Here is a 23,175-nt window from a genome sequence, read left to right as displayed (position 1 = left end):
GAGGTACCACTGTAGTACATTAAGTAGCACTAGTTCTTTTAGCCATTGATTTATTGTAGATCTTTAAACAGATTTCAGCTCAAGTTGTCACAGTGAGAGAAGAATCCAGTAACATCATACCAATATGGAATCCTTGGTTCAACAATACTAAATCTCCAAAGTAAGGGTACTACATTTCAGTCCATTTAACCTTTACTGTATATAGTCTGGATTATTTTGCAAAGGCATCTCCTAAAACAAGAATCCAAATGAAAACCAAATGTACTGTATAAGTTAAAGCAAATGTAGTTGAAATAATTGGTGCATAATACAACAGTATTTTAGCCCAGCAAGTGAAAAATCAAGACAATTGCCATTGCAGAAGTTATCGTACAACACAAATAGCAACTGAGCTGCAAAAGTTGCTTGAAAGTAACTATTTCACGGATTGATAAAGGAGTGTCCATGGTTTCTTGCTTTAAGAAATAGGGCAAGTTTTTAACTTCAGAATTTGTATTGACTAGTCACTAGATGAAACCACAGCAATATAACTTGCTTAATGATTGCCCTTGCAAGTTATTATATTAGGCTCCCAATGATCAACTTTTAGACAGAAAACCTCATTTTCTACCACCACTATATTAGAGAATCACAAGCTTTATGCAGAGATGTTCTCAATAGTGATATTTATAGAGAATGGAATACCAATTTTATTGGCTTGTCACTTCACCATAAAGTTTACAATAGTTGCTTCTTCTGTTGTTCGTCATTTACTTGAAGCATGGACACTTCAGTAAACCGAATAAAGATGCTTATTATTTTCCAGACCATTTTTACCAATTAGCAAGGGTAAAATAAATTTCAAAACAAAGATTTTTAGAGCACTTGTAAAAAAATACTGAAATAAAATTCACAATGCAACACATTTAGAATTATATTAACAATAAATTAGAACTTGCAAACTCTCCTGGAAAGTACTGATTTATAAAACTGTATTAGACAAGACATTTGTTTAGTCACAAGCCTCAACGTAATGATGTAAGCAAGTAGGTTTTTAAAAGCTGGCCATGTCCCAGAAAGGGTTAAGTGTAAACTGTGTCTGAGTTTATGCATAGTGGAAAACCATGATTATCTATTCCAAGAATGAGTTCCAACATCCTTGGGCTTGTGAGTATCTTCCCTGCTTTGTGACCCAGAGGAAGAAATTAAAAACTTTTTATTTCAATTTGAAACTAACAGATCCTAGCAACAGCTCTGTATAGCGAACACAAGCCAGGATCAAACCATGGTTTCAGATCTTGGCTGGCATCTACATAAGAGGGAAGTGTGGCTAGTTTAGAATTGAAAGCCGTATTTATCAATTTCAACTGGTGTGTGAAGGAGTGTGAGAGTCAAGAGACTTCTTGTGAACAAGTCAATGTCAAATATACCAATGTCCAATATACATAGAAATTTTTGTCTGCCACCAATCTTGCCTGTTTTTTAGGGAAAGGTTGTTGTTGTTTAAATTAGTCACCTTTCTGAGCCGACAAGTGTAGCAAATGAAAGCCAGGGAGGCTTATTTGTTTTAGGATACAGAAGTGACACCATAATAGATTCCTCTATATATTAAAAGTTTTATTTCTGACCCACAGTACTTCAGTGCCAGAAACTGACACAAAGGTCAACAAGAATGTACTCTTTTTGTGGAAAATGAGCCATTTGAAGCACTAAGGGTTTCTAAGCAATTCTACATGTTAGTTTAATTTACCCACAGCTGAGAAGACAACTTAAAAGGCATCTTTGACCACAAAAAATTCCTTACACTGTTAGAAACAAGATTCCAAATATACATTCTGATACCAACAGATGTTCATAATTTGAAAATACCACAACCTTAATGTATAGACAATACTTATGATTTTTGGTAAGCAAAAAAAAGATGCAAATAAATGTAAATGCTCTACAAACCCCATTTGCTCAACACAATTTCCTTTACTTGTGGAAAATAAGACTGAATTCCATGACAGTATAACAGTAATCAATTCTGTAACTTTATTTGAATCTGAACTTTGACTACCCCTGCACAAGCCTCTTCATTGGAAAAAGTCACCAAAGTTAACAGAAATCTTAGAATAAGATAATGAATTCATTTTTTAAATCTATATTGCTGACTGAGTTAAGTTAACTTTCGTGGGTAGAGGTCCAGCTTCTTCTTCATCAGCCTTGCATTTAACCACAATGAGAGCAGAAGTTGGATATCGATTCAGTTTTTGTTCATTCATGTATTCCAAATCCCCATAGATACTCAGCTTCTAAAATAACAAAAAAATGATATCGTATGGAAATCATTTCACACAGTAAGTTTTATTCCAGTACATCTTGGTGCATGGATATCATGACTACAATCTTATGCACACTTACTGGAGAATAACTCCTACTGAAGTCAGTGGGACTTACATTCAAGTAAACATGCTTAGGATTATACTGTTAAACAGGACTACATATTTTTAGTTCACTCTCCAGAAACATAGGGTTGGGGGGTAGGGGTGAGGTGTAGAAGATATTAAACAAGTCTTTATGATTATCAAGGCTTTGAGACACTGGCACAGAAAAGGCGCAATTAAATTGTGTATCAGTAGGAAGTAGCAATGGAAGACTTCAAATTTTAATAAAGATTTTGGACATTACATCTGAAATATAATTAGCCATTTAGCCAAGCACCACTTTTTAAAATGGCTCCACAAAACTACTTGATTGATAGATTTTGATCTAATCATGCATAGCAATTTGTATGTTACATAATATACGAATGGCTATCAATATGACTCTACAATGGTATTTTATTTACATCTACATTTTCAGACACATTTGCTACCAGAAATGCCTCCCCCTTTTTGCATTCTGGCCTAACTGTACTATAACTTTTATGAACTAAGATGGCTTCAGTACTGCAACCTCACAGAAATGCCCACCAAATCTAGAGAATGTTATCTTGCTAAGCAAAAATCATGTGCATGCTTTGCGTCTGCTGGGAGATGTCAGAAATCATCCCATGAAACCACCCTTGTTATCTTTTGCTTATCTGAAAAAGCTAGTGTGAACTGTCACTACCAGTTTACATATTCCATACTGTATTTGCCCCAGTGATCACATCAGCTGATTAAGCTGGCAATTTCATTGGAGGTTAGCTACAAGCAGGTGAGACCTCTTACAATATATAATCAATATATATGTTCACAATCCTGTTTCATTAACAAGAGACTCATTAGATACTGTCTTCTGCACAAAAGGGCTCTAATCAAACCCAAAGCATTCTGCTATCACAGAATATAATGCGGTAGGATGCTGGAAAGTTTAGGACTTAAGTTACCTCAGATGGAACATATTGCTCCACAGCAGTAGTAACAGTTGCACAACAAATCCAGAGCAACACCAGTACAGAAAGGACAAGTGTGGTTGTCAGTATCCAGCCAGAATTTCTGGAATATAAGAAAACAGATCAGCCATAAAGACAAGCTTCAGGTATATTGAAAATTGTATCCCCCCTAAATATTGTTTCCACACACACACAATCCAAAATAGGCAGACTTAGATGCCACCACAGTCAACTACCTTAATCTGGTCCCAGAAAATAAGCAAAAGCTACTGTCATTCAGCTTGCAGGATCTAATTAAGAGGTTATTGTTCCCCATTACCATTTTACCTTCAGTAAAAAAGTGATCACATGATCATGTCTCAGCTTAATAACCCGAGATATGTACTGACAGTAGGCCTGTGAAATACAGTGATTCATGCTGTGCCTGAATGAAATACAGAAATCTTTTTCAATTAACCAGAGTTTTCCATTTCATCCAAACCAGGAACTATGGTTACTAGGTTCAGAAGAACTTACGACCTTTTGAAGTTGGTTTAAGATTCAAAGCTGTTAACAATCACTGCCACAAGCCTAAAAGCACAACTACTTTAGCACCTTTCATACTCAAACTGACCCTCAATATTATAGGAGCCAACAGCTTTGCTCAGAACTTTGTTTTATTTATAGATAGACCTAACATAGTAATATTAAAGAATGGCCTGAGTTTGGAAACAATGTTCAATGCAAGCAGCATGACAGCAATGTTTGTAGTAAAAGAAATTGTGCCACTATGGGCATTTCCTGTTTTTAGAGAGCATGCAATTAGATGCAGCATAAATGGTCAGAATGTTAATTTTAATAATATGATTGTTTTGGTAGTTGAACTACATGTGATATACAGCATTAGGGAATGAAATATCTCTCTCCCTTAAGCAATTACTTCTTATGCTAAAATGTACATACATTGAAACACATTTGAAGAAGTTATCACTTTCATCCTCGTCGAAGAATCCCTTGTGTGTCTGTGGACCTCCTGGCTGCAGATCTACTGAAAATCATAGGACATTTATGTTTAATTTTATCTCAGAATCCAAGACACATATGCTCAAGTGTCCAGTCTCTCTGTATGCTATGATGTCTACTCAACCGTTTTTTCTTCCGGTAAATCCTCCTGCTAGACACAGCAAGCTCTTTAAATAAATGTTAAGATTGAAAAGTGCCCTTTTTAAAAAACTGGAAGTCCTAAGAAAAAGCGAACAGCTAAAAAATATGTTGTGGGTTTGTTTCTTACATTTGCAACACGCAGTGTCTTGCTGAACCAGAGCCAATGAAGCAACTGAAGTACAAAACTTGTAAAAACATGTTTCAATTGCCATGTTTAAACATCAGACAAAGATTGTGTCATCAAACAAATTCCAAACAGTAAGCATCTTAAAAAATAAGCTACTGGTTTCCACAGTTATCTAATCATGGATACAAATTGCTGGTCAGACATTGACAGTACATCCTTACTGTTTGGCAAACCATATCCTATTCCCTGGAGTTCCCTAAAATAACTTACAAGATGCTTTGCGAAATGATGGTTCTTTTAAATCCTGTGTTTCCTGACCAGGACTTTCAATGTACTGAACTTCTGGCTTTGACTGAAATAATAAAAACATCTTCAAATTAGTGAAACAAATCTACATAATGACACAAACAGTAATTTAAATAGACACATATTATATTTTTACCATTTTTAAGCAGAGCAAACCTAATAAAACAGAACACTCCCAGACATTCAACATGAAGTTATTTGATTTAAAACAGAATAACAAAAAACACCCTCCCTTAAGTCCCTTGAACTCTGTGTCAGAACAGGTAAGAGCAGGTTAACAAGTACCTGGAATATTACCCTGTTTCCCCTTTTTTAATACATAGTCATAAAGTAAGCCATGGCAGGGTTTTTAAGGATTTGAGAAATATAAGACATACCCCGAAAATAAGCCATACTTCTGCGCCGCGGAAACCAACCCCCACAGGCACCTCCACTCACAGAGTCACTCCATGCGGCCGGCACTGCAGGAGCGCGATCAGCTGTGAAGCGGCGCTCCAAGAGCGTCGCTTAACAGCTGATCGCGCTCCCGCCTTGCTGGCTGCATCCCCGCGCTCCGCCTTCTCATCCACCGCCGTCCCTACTGCTTCCGTGCTTGCCGCCACCGCTGGGCTCACTGCTTCTTCCTTGCCTGGCCCAGCCAAGGAGCTTGGAGCGCCCTGCAGCAGCGGGCGGAGCGCCTGAGCCAGCGGCCTCCGCCTGGCCTGGTCAAGGATGCCTGCCGCCCCGCCACCCGGAACCAGTGGCTGCTGTAGCACCGAGCACTCAAGAGAGCCCAGTGGCGCCCTGAGCCATAAATACCATACCGGCAATAAAAAAAAAAAGACACCCCACCGAAAGTAAGCCACCCTGTGTTTTTTTGAGGAAAAAAAGTTATAAGACGGTGTCTTAAAAAAGGGGAAACACGGTACTATTTTGCCATCATCAGCTTGAAGGTAGAAAGTCCATGAGGAGGTGATGAAGCTATGGGCTGTTTCCATCATATCACTCCAGAATGATCTCACAAGTGTAAGTGGGAACAGAAGATGCATTCTTGGCATTAAGGACATGAGCTGCAAATAAACAGTGATTCACATATTAATATAAAAGCAACAATTTCAAACATGTTACAGAGCTTCTCTCCACAATTTACTTTTAAAATAGTTGAAGAATGGGAATACAAGCAGGGAAAATGTATTCACTCACTTTAATATAAATACTTACATGGTCTCGTCTCAGTTCAGCATACGGTAACTGATTCTGGCATCCAAGACGGCAAGCATATTGTTCATCAGACTGAGAGGTATATGCCTCAGAACATGCTGTAAAAGAAGACACATTCTTTCAGTTTAAATGGCCACACCTTCCACATAAGCAACTAAAGCACACTTGAATATTAGGGTGCAACACCACACATAATGCTACTAATGTTGGACTTCCCTTCCTGACACTCATCTTTCCAATAAAATTATGTCAGTGGTGAGATAAAAGAGAGGCAAAATTGAACTACACTTCAGCATTAAGGATCAGGTGACAGAAATACCAAATAGGGGCAGGATGAAACCAGCATACCCACTCACTTTCAGTATGCCCCCTGAGCTATATGCTTAGATTTCAGTTTTGCCAACTCTGTCAGGATGCAACTTCTAAGAGGCTCCAGCTCCAACATTTTAGATAGGAGACAGACAAAATAATAGCATCGTAGAGTGAAAATAACAATCGTATGCAGAGAAACTGCAGAGGGAAAATAAACTCTTCCCAGACTGTATACTCAGAAAGCCAATTAGGGCTGCAATGCTATCTGCACTTACTTGGAAGTGAGCACTACTTAAGTCAATGGATTTACTTCCAATCAAAGCTTACAAGATTATTATTCATGAATGTTTATATTTAATGTCCAATTCAGCATGCAAACAGAACGTTCTCTTCCATGACAGGCTCAATCTTGTGACGGGTTGCAGTAGAAGCAAGACCTATACTGTCTCAACAAAGCTGCAAATAGTTTTGGGACTGAGAGATTCCCATCCCCGCTGCAAGCAACTTTGTGACTAAAAACTTCTTAATTACACTTTCTTTCATCTCAGAAAACTAATTTGTTTCAGAAAAATTCTCTTTCAAAGAAGAAGCTACAATTACAAAAACCTTAAGGCATCAACACTATTATTATGTTTCATATCACAACATTCTCTTATGTTGCAGACTTTTGTTTATTTTAATTTCCCCCCATTTTATTAAGCTTGCAATGACATATTTAATGATAACAAAATGTGACAAGGTGCATGTTTTAAGGCTTATTATTTTGTTATAGATTTCCCTGATGACAGGGTATCTGTGGCTGACACATGTTGACGTTAAGCCAAATTTACCTTTTTGACTTTGTAATAAATCAGATTTTGTGCCCTTATGTGGACACTTATTTTGTGCATGATTTTGGAAACTCCCTCCTTGCTGAACTCTCTTGATATTAATCAATTAACATCATGCTGTTCAATTCTTCTCCTAGAGTGATATCCAACTAAGTCATACTTAGGGTAGACTGAAATAAAGTTATTTGTCAATATAGTTCAATAAGCCTACTCTGAGTAGGAGGAAAAGTGGCGACCACCCATATATTACAAGCTGAAAAAGAGGCTAGTTTATCTTACCAGAGTCACATTCCAACTTGGTCCGATTCAAATCAATCCCATCATCCACAAACTGACAAATGGAGAAGAGTCTGCAGCCCCTTTGACAGGCATAGAGCTCTTCTTCCTGGTAATGAAATACTAAGAGGTCAGTATCACTCCTTTTATAATCGTCCTATTCTAACCCTTTTTTCTGAACACAGCATCCCACAAAAGCATACACAATCTGCTACACAATTTAACTTCAAAAATATTTTGATTTTATTATTACACAGAGCTACAAGAATTAGCCAATATTTTTCACTGAGACTAAAAGTAGGCTTTAATACAAGTCTTGTATCTGAGCCTTGAAACATCTTATACAAATATGAAACCAGTACTGTATGTTGAATAAAATATTTTTATTTAGTTTACTTTGGAACAAGCTGCACAAATATAACTATCTTGAGTGGGTGATCGTGGACCAGATCCAGGTGCTCTTGGTGGAAATTTATTTTCTAGATCCATTTCAATCAGGGTTTAGGCTCTGTTTTGGCACAGAAACTGCTTTGATTGCCCTGTATGATGACCTCTGTTGGGAGAGAGACAGAGGAAATAGGCCCCTGTTAATTCTCCTCAACCTCTTAGCAGTTTTTTATACCACTGACCATGATATCCTTCTGGAAAGGCTGTCGCGAGTTAGGGGTGGGTGGCACTGCTTTTGACCAACCTGTATTTGAGGTATCCTTTCTCCCCAGTCAACATATGGACCCCTTCTCGTATGAGCTAGATATTTATCTATTATGAGTATTTCAGTCTTACTCAGGAACCTGAAAGCAGGTATAGCACGCATGCTCGAAAAAGGTAATTCCTATGCGGTTCAACAATCAAATGACAATGAATTGTATAACTACAGTATGTATTTCTTGTGTAGTAACACTGCCATAGGTATCCATCAAGGAAAGTAACAGTGTCATATCTTAAAGCAGTATTGATTACACTGATGGGTGCAATGGTGAACAAACAACTGCATGGAAGACATACAGTAGCTAACAATAATACGGATGTGAAAGGAGGAATTTTGGCAGAGATATTAAGGAGCATGTTTGCAGAGAAGCCCTGGTCTGATGTGTCATTATGTTAACCGCTTGGCATAATCATCATGACAGATGAAGACCTAACATTGAGGAGAAACCTATTATCTTGTATGGCAAGAAGAAGGTAGCTATAATAATTCATAATAAATAATAATAATAATAATATATTATTATTATTATTTATACCCCGCCCATCTGGCCGGGTTCCCCCAGCCACTCTGGGTGGCTTCCAACAAAATATTAAAATACAGAAATCCACCAAACATTAAAAGCTTCCCTAAACAAGAAGCTACACGAATACTGGGCTGGGTGCGTGAAATTTAAGAATAGTTTTCTCAGCTCCATGTGTGCACTGGGAAGAAGAGAAATAAAAAAATTCCTTCAGTAGCACCTTAAAGACTAACTAAGTTTTTATTTTGGTATGAGCTTTCGTGTGCATGCACACTTCTTCAGATACAGTGAAATGGAAGTTTCCAGGCACTTATGTAGAGAAGGGGTGGGGAGGGGTGGGGATGGGGAGGGGGGATCACTCAGAAGGGTGGTGGAAATGGGTGATTGACTGACTGATAGCTGTTGATGACCGCAAACGACTGCAAATGGTTTTGCATGAAAAAGCAAGGGTTGAGATGGCTGAAGATCGCTTATCATGTGTAATGAGATAAGAACCTGATATCTCTGTTCAAACCAGGTCTTACATGATAAGCGATCTTCAGCCATCTCAACCCTTGCTTTTTCATGCAAAACCATTTGCAGTCGTTTGCGGTCATCAACAGCTATCAGTCAGTCAATCACCCATTTCCACCACCCTTCTGAGTGATCCCCCCTCCCCATCCCCACCCCTCCCCACCCCTTCTCTACATAAGTGCCTGGAAACTTCCATTTCACTGTATCTGAAGAAGTGTGCATGCACACGAAAGCTCATACCAAAATAAAAACTTAGTTGGTCTTTAAGGTGCTACTGAAGGAATTTTTTTATTTTACTTCAATCCAGACCAACACGGCTACCTACATGGGAAGAAGAGAGTTAGGAAAGATATCAGGACAGATACTGAACAAACACTCTTAGTGAATTTACAATAGTATATTTGTAAATTTGTTCTAGATGTGAAACTGGGGGAGTTATGTAGGCTGGAAAGTGGGCTATGACGACAACTATATTTTTGTAATAAAAACGTAAAGATCAAATCCTGTAGATGACACAGACACAATACATTTTACTTTGCAGTTTGCTGATAAATAAGGGTGCCCTAGAGTGCAACCCCATGCATGCCTACTGAAAAGCAGATTCCATTGAATTAGAGTTTACTCTCCGGTAATGCACCTAAAATTGCAGCCTTAGTATCTCATGGGGAAACATAGGAAGGTTTCAGTTTTCATATGTCAATCAATCTGAAAATCATTAGCCCAACCATTTTTTGGCCTTCAGACCAGCTGACAAAAGTGCTTGCATAGAAACCAGAATCTGAAGGCACTTCCAATTACCTTATCTTAGCAGTTTTCCTCCCCCCCTTTTTTAAGTTGACAGCCTTTTGCAGATACTGGTATGCTGTAGCTGTGCAGGTGACAGTTGAGCATTTTGTAAGTCACTTTGGGCCATTTCTATGAGGAATGCAGCTAACAGGTAACAACAAATCATGCCACTTTGCATTTTGGTACAGGTGAATGATTTATTTTTGCACACTTCCTTTGCATACTTGGCCAACAAGCTGAGGAGAGGAAAGTGGAGGAGAGCTGATTGCACAGAACTTAGTAGAGGGCAACTGTAGAGAGACTCCCACCTGCACCCAGCCAAGCTGAGAGACCCCACCTCAGGCAGTCAAAATAAAAACCTCGACTACCAGACGAGAAATCCACCCATGGGTCCGCGTTCTAATAGCCACTTGGCGGTTGCCCAGGAAGGGCATGACAGCACTGGAAAAACCAGCCAGGCTCCATCCACCGGCCAAAGGAGGAGCAGCAGCCATAGGGAGTGTGGCTTTCCTTCCCATTCCCTCTCCTTGCCATGAAGAACATTCAGTCCCAGCTGCCAGTTGACCCGAGGGCTGCACAGCGAAAGGAGAACAAGCCACGGCCGCATCCCTACACTGAGGGTAGTGGTGGGGAGATCTTAAATATAAGCAGCGATGCCGCAGGGGCTGCCCCTCCTGCCCGCTGCCAAGGGTCATATTCTTATTTTATTATTTAAGAAACCAGGAGCGCCCGGGGCTTAAATGCAGGTGGCAGGATGAAAAGGGGGAAATGCAGAGAAGGTCCCACTAATTGGCTGCTATCGTGACGTGGTTCTTGGGGGGTGGCGGAATATTTCAGTTACCTTGGGGTAAGTATGGAGCGGGTAGGTGCTCTGGCACGTCCGCTGGCAAGGGGCGGTGTTCCCCAGCGCCGGCTCGAAAGACTCGGAGAGGGATTCCGGAACGGGCTCTAATTCGGGTCGGGCCGCCTCGTCGCCCACAGCGAGCAGCAGCAGGAGGAGAAGAGACCCCAGACCCAAACGGCTCGGCCGCAGCGCTGCCATCTTGAGTCGCTAACCCCCAGGCAGACGGTTGTTTATTTTTGCTAACCGCCCCTTTCGCGCTTCCGGTTTCCGGCACCCGCCGAACAGCTCTGCGGACTTAAATAGGGTAGACATGACCGAGGATGCGGACTTCCGGGTTTCTTTGTGCGGTTCACACCCCCTCCCTGGGCAGAAGGGAGAGCTGTCCATATAGGAAGCGGGTTGCGCGACACGCACACTCGGATTTTAGTAGAACCGTATTTGTTCAGCGGTGTATTCACTAGAGAAAGCAACCAAGGGAGGATGTCGTACTATTTGCAACTTAGTTTCATATGAAGAATTAGATAATTTAGGGTGTTAAAAATAATGATACTGTAAAAAGGTTTTCAAACTTCGAAACCATAAGGTTTCTGCGTGAAAGCTCAAGGGAGCGCGAGGCTTTTCAGTGCAGCTGAGCACTGGATTTTGCCTCGGAGATCGGCTCTGAGGAGGCAACTGAACTGAGGCAGGCATTGCTTCCTGCAACATGAGGGCTGATTGGTGTGGGTGTGTGGGTTTTAAGCACAAATTCACACCCTTCTTGGTCCTTCTTGCCTCTAGTTTGGAGGTAATAGAATCATAACTGTCAAGTTTTCCCTTTTCTCGCGAGGAAGCCTATTCAACATAAGGGAATTTCCCTTTAAAAAAGGGAGAACTTGACAGCTATGAATAGAATTAAAGCACTCTCACTGTCTTGGAATTGATGATTTTAGAGCAATTTTAGGACATTTTCCATGCGACAGAAGCTTTAAGTTAGAAACAGTATGAACGTCGATGATCGCTGTCCAGCCACAACCACGCTAAAAATCTAGATTTCCCCAGTTTCCTGTGAATGTCTCTTTCTTTCTCCCTTGAGGGAAAAGTTGGAAACGAGCAGCTTCCATCACCATGATGGGTGGGTGTTGTGCTACTTAAAGTGCAATCCCAACCCTACTTACATGGGAGTAAGCCCCACTAAATTAAATAGGACGTACTTCTGAGTAGCCATCACCCTTACAAAAAAAAAAGTTGCCTCCATGGATGACTTAGCGGCATGTGATTTGTGATTGGAAGAGGAGACATCGTGAGAGCTAACGCAGATCGCGCCGCAAGACCTGCCGGGAAGGGTAGTTCGGGGAGGCTGGAAGCTGTATGGGAGCCGCAGTACCGGAAACTAATAGGCAGCCGGGAAGCATCTTGGGCGAGAGCAGCTCCTTCCCAGGTGAGTCCACCCCCCGCCATTCCCTCGGTGTAAGAGGCTTGCCCTGAGCCTCAGGCGCTTCAGACAGTGGTTTTTGTCTTTGCCCATCCTTCTCGGCCATAATGTTTCTCAGGGTTTCACAGCATTGCCTGCCTTTAACTCGCTCCCACTTCGATAATCAAGCCTGCATTGTGAATGTTCTTAATCCTTTCTCTATTGTCTGGTCGGCCTGCAATATAGGAAGGAATAGTAGCTAACCGCTCGCCGTCTTACCCGGGGTGCTAGTAGGAGGCCCTCTCAAATCTGTAGTTGAGGAAGAACATCCAAAACAGAGGGCACGTGACTCCAAACACTCCTTTCTTTGAAGGATATTAACTCTTGGTCTCCATCAAACCATTGTTGCTTCTGAGAGGTTTGAGTGCTTGTAGTCTGATAATTTTCTTTGTCTTCTGTTGTTACACATGATTAACTCAGATGCTGTGTTTTTATTCCAAGCTGCCAGTTATAGAGCATGAAAGTATCTTTCCTCCCCCACTCCTTTCCTGCTATCATCATTTTCTTCAGATTAATGGGCACTAAGCTGTGTTAGTTATAGCTGCAAGATCTGTATCAACCCCAGAGGTTCTACTGAAGAAGATAATTGTACAGTGTGTGTGCGCGCACACACACACCTATGGCCTTTGAAACAGAATTGTCTTTTTGCTCCATTCAATGGCTTCTGTCTCTTTAAGGACTGTGTTATGGATAAGTTTGTTATACGAAAACCCAGAACTGAAGGACACCCTAAGGAGAAAGAGCCCGGAGAAAAGATTTACAAGCAAGCTACTATAGAATCTCTGAAGGTAAGATATTGGATATGCCCTAATTATCTAATTTCATTAAATGTCTATTGTAATATGTTATGGTTGTCCTTTTGTTTCATATAGCTTGACAGTGTTTTTGAGCATACAAATAGGGAAGGCGAAACTTAGCCAAGCAAAGGAGGAGGGTTATTGGTTTGTTTTCATTTTATTATGTATTTTGTGTCCTCCTTTCATTTCTTGATGTTGTGAACCACCTTGTGATCTTCGGATGAAGGGCAGTATACAAAATAAATAAATGCTAGCAAAGCAGAAGTTATTTTGAGAGATAGGTAGGTACAAAATCCTATAGGGCAATAAGTACTTGGGTCTGGGTGGGTGTGGTTAGTCCCTTCACAGTTGTTGGAACAAAATCATTAATTAACATGTTGCACAGTGAACTATTAAAGTTCCCTAAAGTAGTCAGAAACGCATCTTTTATAGTATGGGTTGGATCCAGAGAAATGTGGGCAGAAGTGGTTGGGTGCAAGATGACTTCCCTGTCCATTCTTCCCCCTTTCCCTTTCGCTTTAGCCTTATATGCCTTAACTCACCACATTCAGCAGGGTCCCCCACCAGCACCTTCAGGAGAGGCTTGAGGGTGCTGTGGGGATGGATCTGACACTGTGCATGCAGTTTACAAACCATTCCTGCTAAAGAGGTCCTAATGCAGTAGTTCAAAAGCTTCAGTGAAACCGCTTTGATGATGCACTTTACTTTGACGAGGTAGACTACAGCGTCTATCATCTCTTGATTATTGGCCATGCTGTCTGGGGCTGATGGGAGTTAAGGGTCCAACAGCCGCTAGAGGGTCACAGGTTCCCCTTCCCTGGTAGAAGGAGTTGGGTCCAAAGTGGTGAAGAAACTGCAAGAAGTCCATGTAAAGGCTGACAACAAAAAGCGCTGCATCGGTGAAGTAAAAAGTTAGCTTACAGTGGACCAAGTCAGGAGAGGTGTTTATATTTGCTTGAGGTGTTTGGCCTACTGAGATTTGGAATGAAGAATATGGATGATAGGCTGTGGCAGGAAAAAAATATTTGATAAGTGGAGGGATGACATTACATTGGGATGAGATGAAAAATAAGAGCTGGTAGTTGACAATACTATGAGGTGTTTTCATGATTGGTTTTGTTTTTAAAAACCCTGCTTAAAACACTCATTTCAGAATAGTAAGTGGATTGAAGATGGCAGTCTAATGAGTTTATTTTGCTTCCTAGATTTCTCTCATTTGCTTCACATCAGGGACTTGCTGTGAAACAAGTATTCGTCTGTTTGGATTACCCAGGTTTCCTGCACTTAGTCTACCTGTCATATTTAATAATTCATAGCAATCGTATTAGCTGACACAGAATACAGTACATTTATCTGCAATAAGTTATGTGTGCCTCTTTCTGTCTCCTAATGATGATTGTTCTTTGCAGAGAGTTGTGGTTATAGAAGATATAAAAAGATGGAAATCTATGCTAGAGCTTTCAGTTCAGTCTAAGGAGAATCTAATTGAAGCCTTAATGGAATTAAGGAAGAAAATACCCTCCAAGGAAGTTTTACTTTCAACAAAAATAGGTAACATTCTTTTTTTTATTTTCCATTGGAAATATGTAATGTGGTTCATTTGAATAAACTGATACCTATCAGTTGTGCTCATTTAAAAAAATGCTTGGCATGTTGAATACACACACACACACACACACACACAGTGGTACCTCTGGTTGCGAATGGGATCCATTCCGGAGGCCCGTTCGCAACATGAAAAGCCCGCAACCTGAAGCGCCATTATTTAAATACAATGAATTAGTCAAGAACTCGTATGGAGAAGTGAAGATGTATACAGATGTTCCAGCTGTCATAACTGCTGTGCTAAATTTCTGGGCTTATAGCAGGCATTGGTGGAAATACTGTAATACTGGCCTGGAAATTGCTGGCAAAGCAGCCAAATGTCATTCAATCTCATGGCAAGTCTTTTTCACCCATGTTACTGATTCCAGGTGCTTACAAGCTTGCCCTCAGTTTTCAGAAGTTTCATTCAATGCTGCTGCTGTACTAATATGTATTAATGTGTAGTAAGACTTTGTGTTGCTTTCATCTTCTGCAAGGTCATACAGTGAACAAGATGCGCAAGCATCCAGATCAGGATGTAGCTGCTCTTGCCAAAGAAGTGTATACTGAGTGGCGAACATTCATCAAAGACCATTCTGATAGACCCTTAATAGAAGTGAGAAGTAATCCCAGGACAGAGAAGCTTAGGCAGAATGCACAGAAGCTACTTGCTGAAGCTCTAGAGCTGGAGGTACTGTGTTTTTATTACTCATTTTCTGAAAATGGCTTTGAATGAGAAACATTTTTCTTTGCAAAGTTGGGAGTGGTTCTGTTATGGATTTAGAGCAGATGCCAGGAATTCAAAACAGAAAAGTGCTGATCTTAGTGATGAGAGGCAAAGGTTTAAATTCCAGTTGCATTTTATAGTGGATATGAGTCTGTATTTATAATTTGCATGTTGTACACATAACAACAAACTGAATGATTTGCAACTTACTTTTTTAAAAAATAAGGGGAACAATGTATAACTTTGCCTATAGTTATTATTTATGTAACATTTACTATTTATGTAACATTATCTTACATTGGTCCATGGGGTCACGAAGAGTCGGACACGACTAAACAACAACAACAACAAATCTTACATTATGTTATTTTATTTACACCTTGCCTCTTCCTCTCAAAGGAGCCCAAGTTGCAACAACAAAACAAAAATATTCTGAAACAGTTAAAACATAATCTCATCTAGTGATTTCAGGGTTGTCAGGAGCAGTGTCCTTCAGTCATCAAATGGCTGGGTATTAAAGGCAGGCAGTCTGCTGAAATATGAGGGGACGTTATTATTCTCTCCATGAGTCTATGCAGCAGATTTCTTGCTCTTCTCAGAGAATCATGGTGATGGAAAGCACTCCAAAGGCCATCTAGTCCAACCCCTTGCAGATGCATGAATTCTGCTGCATAGAAACGTGTAGAATGTCATGTTCTAACAAGACTATCTGATTTTTTTTTAAAGGTTTTAAGCCCTATACTTAAGCGTGTTCACTTACCGTATCTGTTTCAAAGCTGTGCCAGGTATTATGTGTGCTGATTAGCATCATAGGTGATATCCAGTCAGCACTATCCATAGCTGGCTTTTTCCTCAATGAAACTGAAACACCCTCAATTTACAGAGCAGGATCTTTCTTCCTAGAACTAAAAACTAATGTAGATTTTATAATGAATGCAATGGGTGTGTTTCCGACCCACCCCCAGTGCTCTAAAAATGTTCCATCCATCTTCACCTCTTCAATCAGCAGAGAAGGAAGGAAGCAATAGTTAAATACATCAGAAAAATAAAATAAAATGTTTTTGGTGCATTGTGAGAAATTACATGGAAATTCACCTTTTGGCCTTGTAGAATGAGCAAACCTTTCTGTAGGTGGCTGCAAAAGTACCGTCTGATCCTAAGATTGAAACCTATTGTTAGGAATTTTCACTGTCCTTTCCCCCCAATATATTCTTTGTAATGAGGAGGGTATAGAAAAAATTAAAAGCTATTTACTTGGTGCTGGAAAAGATATCAGATTTGGCACCTGGGAGGGACATTCTCTGTATGGGCACTACAACTGAGAAGGTGTCCTCCCTAGTTGTTACTTGCCTAACTGCAGAAGGTGAGGGGTGGAACTAGGAAATCTTAATATGATTATGTAATCATAATATACTATTATAATCTTACTGTGATGATAAAATAGAGCAGAGTCATGTGTTAGAAGATCATGGACTCTAAATGACCCTGATGGGTAAGAGTAGTAGAAAAAACATTTGCTTTTGCATAGCCAGCATGTACATATCATCCTAATAATGCAAAGAAAGGGAAGCATGGAAATGGGTTGTTATTCTCAGTGGAAAATACCGCATGGTGTTATCACATCAGTAGATCTGGCTTCCCCTCCTCGCCCTTCAGTTCCCATGGATTGGGACTCTGGAGCAAATTTTGGGGGTCTTCAAGGAGCTGCATGGGGGGAGGAGAGGAAAACGAAGTCCTATAGTGTGAGCAAAAGCCTGCTTGTGCAACATTGGCGATCACACAATATTTTAATGCACTAAATCTGTGCTAAAGCCCTTTGGATGCTCTGTATTTCAGGCAAACTTTATATCCGTAATTAAGTGTTTGTAAATCAAAGTTTATTGTGAGAACCTACAGAGAGGGTCAATAGTGTACAAAGTGGTGGTAAATATCAGATCCCTGTGGTATTCTTAAGTAATGAACACAACAAGAATTCTCTCTAAGCCTTAATGATCAGTTTGCCTGCTATATTAAATTCCATAATAATTATCCTTTTAATGTATTCATTAATTATCCTTTAAATGGCACGTCAAGGCCCTCAGGAATTGCCGTGCGAAATTTAGAAGCAGTGTTTACAGTCCTTGTCAACTCTGGTCAGAAAACCATGCACCGTTTCTGCTAAGGAGCTAATGTTGGGTCCTGAAGCTGGAGTGCTCAGCTTCAACTCTGCCATGTATGTAACTCTTCAGATACATGCTTGATGTTGCTGATCTGGAGCAGTCAGTAGCCAGAAGCCAGTTTTAATTGGGATTGTGTCCTGGCTCATTACTATGTATGAATAGTACATACGTTTGCCAAAAGGCTGGGTCTGCATGTTCAGGACTCTTTTATTTCCACCTCGTGCAAACATATATAGGGTACGAAGAGCCTTTTGCCTGCCAGATGTTGCTGAACTAAATTTCGCACCAGCTCTAGCAAGAATGGCCAAGGATGATGGGAGTTGTAGTTCAGCAACATCTGGAGAGCCAGAGCTTCTCCGCACCTGATTGATATGCTGCCTCTACCTTCTTTTTCCATCCGTTACTCTTGTTGCATCTGGCTGGTCACTGCTGTCACTCTTCTTCACCTTGTATTTGTGCAGATGTTAAGATAGCTGCTGAATGAGAATCTTTTTTAACCAATGCAAAGCAAGATTAGGAGGAAAAAACAACAACCTAGCAACCCCTCAGTGACATAGCAAGCAGACAGTTGAAATAATAGCGACCCCTACTATCTCCCTACTGCTCTCGGTGACTGCCTACATCTGCCTAATTGTGAAAAAAGTGGTCTTTCTAGCATCCATCTGCTAACCAATCGTTTCAGCTTTAATCATTATTATATAATACTTTATTATTTTTGTTTGTGTGTAAGTCACTCTGAAATTTATTTGCTGCTGAAGGGCTGGTAAATCGCCTTTTGCTGCAATGTACAAATGGGGAAACTATGTGTGCAAGGTAGCATCTTGACTGTTCTTCATGCGAAATGCTTATCTAATATAAGATTCATATACTGTATAATGCAAACTATTTGCAGTATTTTCCAGTTATGAATTGGGTGAATCCCAGTCTAATTGCCATAAACCTCTAATTTTGACACCATGAGCGTTGGGGAATAATATGCTTGCTGAACTTTCTTTGTTTGCTTCTGCCTACTAGCAAGTTGGCTGTCGGGCAAAGGAGCCTAATTTTTTGGGGGGTGGGGGTGGGAATGTGACATCCCCACTCATTCTGAGAACTTAAAAGGCCAGGGTGGTAATACTTTAAAACATAGAGTATCTTCTTCTGTTGAACCCCTTCTGCCAATCCCCCCTCTGTGTTGGATTAAGCCATTATGATCCCTGGCAAAGCATAAGACCATTCTTTTAATTTATTAAATAAATAATAAAACAATAATAAAATAATGGAGATGGAGCCTGCCTGTCCAGTATTTAATTGCCGGGGTGTAGGGGTGGGGAGGGATTCCAATAAGTAGGAGCTGCCACATTAAAGCCCTGATTCCTATGTAGTATGGGAACAGGCCTTCTCCTGAAGAACATAATGATCAGTAGAATATATAAAGGGTTGAGGCTATTGTATCCTGATCCCAAGCTGTATAGGATTTTGTACACTAGAACCAGCACCTCACACTTAGCCCGGAAGCTAATTGGCAGCCGATACCATTCTTTTCTAATTGGAACCCAAGGGCTAGTAAATGTAGTTATTAGACTTTTAGACCACTTTTCAGGCTAAAACGCTTCTCAAAGCAGTTTACAACTGTATGCAGTGCAAATCCAAAACCATTAAGCACTTAAATATCCAGTACGATGTGATGTATACTAGCCAACATTCCACATACAGTAAAACAAAAATGGCCTCCAGAGGCCATGTTTTTAGAAGTAAGTTTTTAAGGCCAATTTAAAGTTAACAAGCGATGGGGCTTGCCTTATCTCACTTGGAATCTAATTGCAAGAATGTGGAAGCCACCGCCGAGAAGGTCCTGTTCTGTGTATTCACCAGTATAATCAAAACTCTGTCTTATTATTTGAATCTTCCCCACAAGAGCCATTGTTACTAACACAAAGAAGTGTCATATGTATTTTCATGAACCACCAGAGGTGAGCTGTGAGCAAAATATGAGAAGCAAGAGTTAGAATCAGAAGCTATTCAAAATAATTGGAGCAGTGAGCTTTGGACAGTGCGTTTTTGATCCACAACCCTGCAAAGATCAGTGATCTTATGGAGGATGAGGAGGGTCAGTGATTTCAGTGGAGTACTAAAATTTAGATATAAGATTCCAGAAAGAGTGGGAAGTGGTTATACCACAGCAGAGGTAAGAAATAAGCCTGAAGATAGTAACAATTGAACATTCTGGATTCTCCCCAAATACAGAATTCCTCGGCACTAATGGCCAAAAGAGAAATAAACCCTTTCTTGGTAGGCAATAGTTGCTTTTCATTTATTTCTATATAATTTATTTAGATGTCTCAGCTGTGCCAAATTACATAGCTTGGCACATGTTGAAGCAATAACTTCATAATTAACATTTAGCAAATCCCTTTCTGTTTTCTTAATTACACCTCCTTACACTTGCTTGCAGAGCCTGCATTTCCCTTTACAGCCCTGCCAGTCGGCCCTGCCAAGTATTTAGAACATCCAGGTTTTGGTTTTGGAGTTGAGTTTGAAATGCTATCAAAAGTGTCTTGTATCACTGAATGTTATCGGAGGCAGTATTACCCTGTTCGTAATTGCACTTGAACCTGATATCCCAGGTTGGCTGCAGATTAGTTTCCTGTTGGGCTGGCAAAAAAAAAAGCGACTGACCACACTGCCTTGTTCTTTAATTGCTGGAGTGAAATTAAATTGCTCTTCCTGTTTTACTTGTGATGTGAAGTGGATTTCCTTGAATTTGAGCTGATTAAGAAACCAGCCTCCAATTTCAAACAGTTAGTCTCCTTATTAAATGTAAGGATCTCATTTCTTACTTTCTGTTTTCAGATTGGTCACCCGCTGGTGGAAAATATTGAGCGAGAAGCTTTTCATCTCTCATCCCGTCTCATTAGCGCGCCCTACCGCAGGACTGTGCGAGCCCTCGTATTCGCTTTAAAGCACAAGCCTGAAACACGAACACAAGTGCAAAGTGGTGTGCTGTCACCTAGCATGCTTGTGCAAAGCTACAAAAAGTGACTCAAAGGCCTTTTGCAGAAGGGGTGCAGCGGTGGGGGTAGGCATAACTGTATTATGAAATAATGGAGGGAATCACTTCTGTTTCTTTGATGAATATTAGTGAATACATTAACCACATAATTGTTCAGTACTATCAGAGAGTGTTTCAGGATATCCCTTCAATGTCAAGTTCTCATTTGATGCAAAGGGCGGTTTGCAGTTCAGAGAGTTAAGAGGAACGGGAAAGGAAATTACCTTTAAGCAGCCTGGAAGGTAATTTCAGCTGGTAAGAGACCAGGTCTTTGTAATATTCTGTTCCCAAGCATGTATGGCACAAACCTTTGTGGGCTTCATCACAGGGACTGGCTAGTATGCTTAAAAGAAACTCTGGTGACCAAATGTAATTAGTTTGTAAACTGAAGCTTGCTCCGTCTGCCATCCTCCAGCATCAAATCACCTCTTTTGCACATTTGCTCTACCATTATCTGCTCAGCCTTCATATCTATGTACTTTGAAGCAGGGGTAAGGAACCTGTGGCCCTTCCATCAGCCCCAGCCAGCATTTTCAGTGATGGGGTTGTAGCCAGATAACATTGGGGAGGGGCACAGGATCCCCACCCTGCTCTGAAGAATTGCATTCTCCAGTGGCTTTTAAGAACTGAGAGTTTACATTGAGGAGGAAATTTTTTGATGCACTTGGCCAACAAGACCAGCAAGAGCCCGTGGTGGCATAGGTTATGTTTAACATCAGTAGTGCCATGGGATTGTGATACCTAATTGGTCTGAAAGGGCAAGTAGACCTTTTTTCTGTGCACTATTATGGGTGGATATGAAAAGAGTTCTGCTGTACAGTTCTGCTGTATAACGTACACTGAGGTTCTAGGGGTCCATATGCAAAGGCAAAATAGCATCAGAACAATCCGAGGAGCAACCTCTGCCATCCAGGATTTCTCTGCAGCCTACCAGAGGCTTTCTGCAACATTCCCAGAACCCTGTAAGCAAGGTGCAGAGCTTGAAAAGCTGTTTCTGCAAAGGAAAAGCCTTTGGGTGGCCCTGCAAAACCTTACAAGGGCTTCCAAAGCCAGTGGTTGCGTAAGGAAAATAAGTGTAAATTGCAGGTACTGCATAAATACCAATGCTTACAAACCAGCTACTTAATGTCCTGGACCTTCCTACTTCCTTTTCCAGTACTTTACTTTGCCCTAAAATGTTACTACCTCATCCTCATTGGCTGGTCTTTTTTATATAAAAAACAACCACCACCAATAACAACTCCCCTGCCTTACCTTCAGACTGATACAAACAAGAATGTTGTGAGATATTGAACTATAATTTTCCAGGGGGAGAAATGGCCTTTTCAAAAGATGTTGGGTGAAATTCAGCATTGCACAAGGTGGCATAATCTTGGTCTTCATCCACCTATACCTCCAAAAAATCTGTTCTGGAGAATCTGTGGAGATGGTGCTGTAAGAGATAAGAGTCCACTTGCAGAAGTCCTTTACCCTCATGCATGAGCAGTGTTGGACTGCTTTTCTCCACAAAAATTAAAACAATAATACAGATCAACTTTGTGTTCTTGAAAAGTTTTAACACAATTCAAAAGAGATTCATCTTGGTATTAAGTCTCCTACTATAATGTAACGTACTGTGTGTGGTCAAGGCAGCACTGATTTTAAGAACAAATAGCAGATAAGCTATGAACGTTATAGTGGAGAACAGAGGAGGAGTCGACACAAGAGCACTGAAAGAAAGTGGGAGGCTAGAAAACCAAAGTATATCATCAGCCGGTAAGTGGGAATGAAGTCTTTTAAGTGTATATTTACATTCAAAGTGTGTTTATACAAGTTACTCTGTGAACGATTTTGCTTTAAAGCAAAGCAAGATAGTATGAAAACAATTAGGACAAAGCGCAAAGGGAGTTCTGCTAGCACTTCTCATTTAGATTCCTCCCGTCAAAAGCCGTCCTCACAAGACTTGATGTCCGTAAATGCTTGGCTAAGGGGGAGGTGGGAGTTAAATTCAGCACAAGTTGTTTTCCTAAGCACACATATTGACTACTTGGAAGAAAGATGTGAGCACGTTGCAGTAAAACCAATATGTAAACAAACATGAAATAAGGCATTTTAAAAATGCCAAGTGTGGGGAGCCTTTGGCCCTCCAGATGTTGCTGAACTACAACTCCCATTATCCCTGGCTATTGGCTATGCTAGGTACAGATTATGGGAGTTGTGTAGTCCAGCAACATCAGGAGGCCCTAAGGTTCCCTACACTAATTTTATACATACCATTTCTATGCCTGTTCCTCAGTTGGTGATTTTCAGTCTACAAAACTGCAGTATATTTCAGATAAGATGAAACTGCCTCTGTTAAGCTGAGAGTTGGAACAAATATTACAGCTAAATGAAAACCTACTGAAAATAGTTTTACAATATAACCCCAATTTGGAGTATGTTGGAAAGAACAGCATGGTTATAATAAAAGTTAAGAAGAAGGATGTTTTCAGCATTCTTCCTGGCTAGAATATAACCAGACAATGACTCTTCAGGAAATATTGTT

At 40.4% G+C, this 23,175-nt stretch overlaps 2 protein-coding genes across 3 annotated transcripts; one reads left to right on the top strand and one right to left on the bottom strand.

Annotated features, from left to right (window-relative positions):
• Positions 1–33: 33 nt before the first annotated feature.
• Positions 34–11,127, bottom strand: TMEM59 (transmembrane protein 59). Of its 2 annotated transcripts, none has more exons than XM_035122792.3 (8): positions 10,901–11,127; positions 7,535–7,640; positions 6,114–6,211; positions 5,822–5,962; positions 4,878–4,959; positions 4,280–4,364; positions 3,332–3,440; positions 34–2,273 (listed from the first exon to the last, which is right to left on the bottom strand). In XM_035122792.3, the coding sequence occupies exons 1-8, from the start codon at positions 11,099–11,101 to the stop codon at positions 2,121–2,123; spliced, it is 975 nt and encodes a 324-aa protein (XP_034978683.1). In that variant the 5' UTR covers positions 11,102–11,127; the 3' UTR covers positions 34–2,120. The 2 variants fall into 2 exon arrangements, with proteins under 2 accessions (XP_034978683.1, XP_034978684.1); XM_035122793.3 differs by having other exon boundaries at positions 4,280–4,361.
• A 1,107-nt stretch (positions 11,128–12,234) lies between these two features.
• Positions 12,235–20,774, top strand: TCEANC2 (transcription elongation factor A N-terminal and central domain containing 2). The gene is made up of 5 exons (XM_035122794.3): positions 12,235–12,320; positions 13,031–13,141; positions 14,560–14,701; positions 15,232–15,425; positions 20,453–20,774. The coding sequence occupies exons 2-5, from the start codon at positions 13,040–13,042 to the stop codon at positions 20,639–20,641; spliced, it is 627 nt and encodes a 208-aa protein (XP_034978685.3). The 5' UTR covers positions 12,235–12,320; positions 13,031–13,039; the 3' UTR covers positions 20,642–20,774.
• The last annotated feature ends 2,401 nt before the right edge of the window (positions 20,775–23,175 follow it).

Source organism: Zootoca vivipara, chromosome 7, assembly GCF_965207765.1.
Source record: "Zootoca vivipara chromosome 7, rZooViv2.hap1.1, whole genome shotgun sequence".
NCBI classification, from domain to species: domain Eukaryota; kingdom Metazoa; phylum Chordata; class Lepidosauria; order Squamata; family Lacertidae; genus Zootoca; species Zootoca vivipara.
This window is presented reverse-complemented; position numbering and strand designations above follow the sequence as displayed.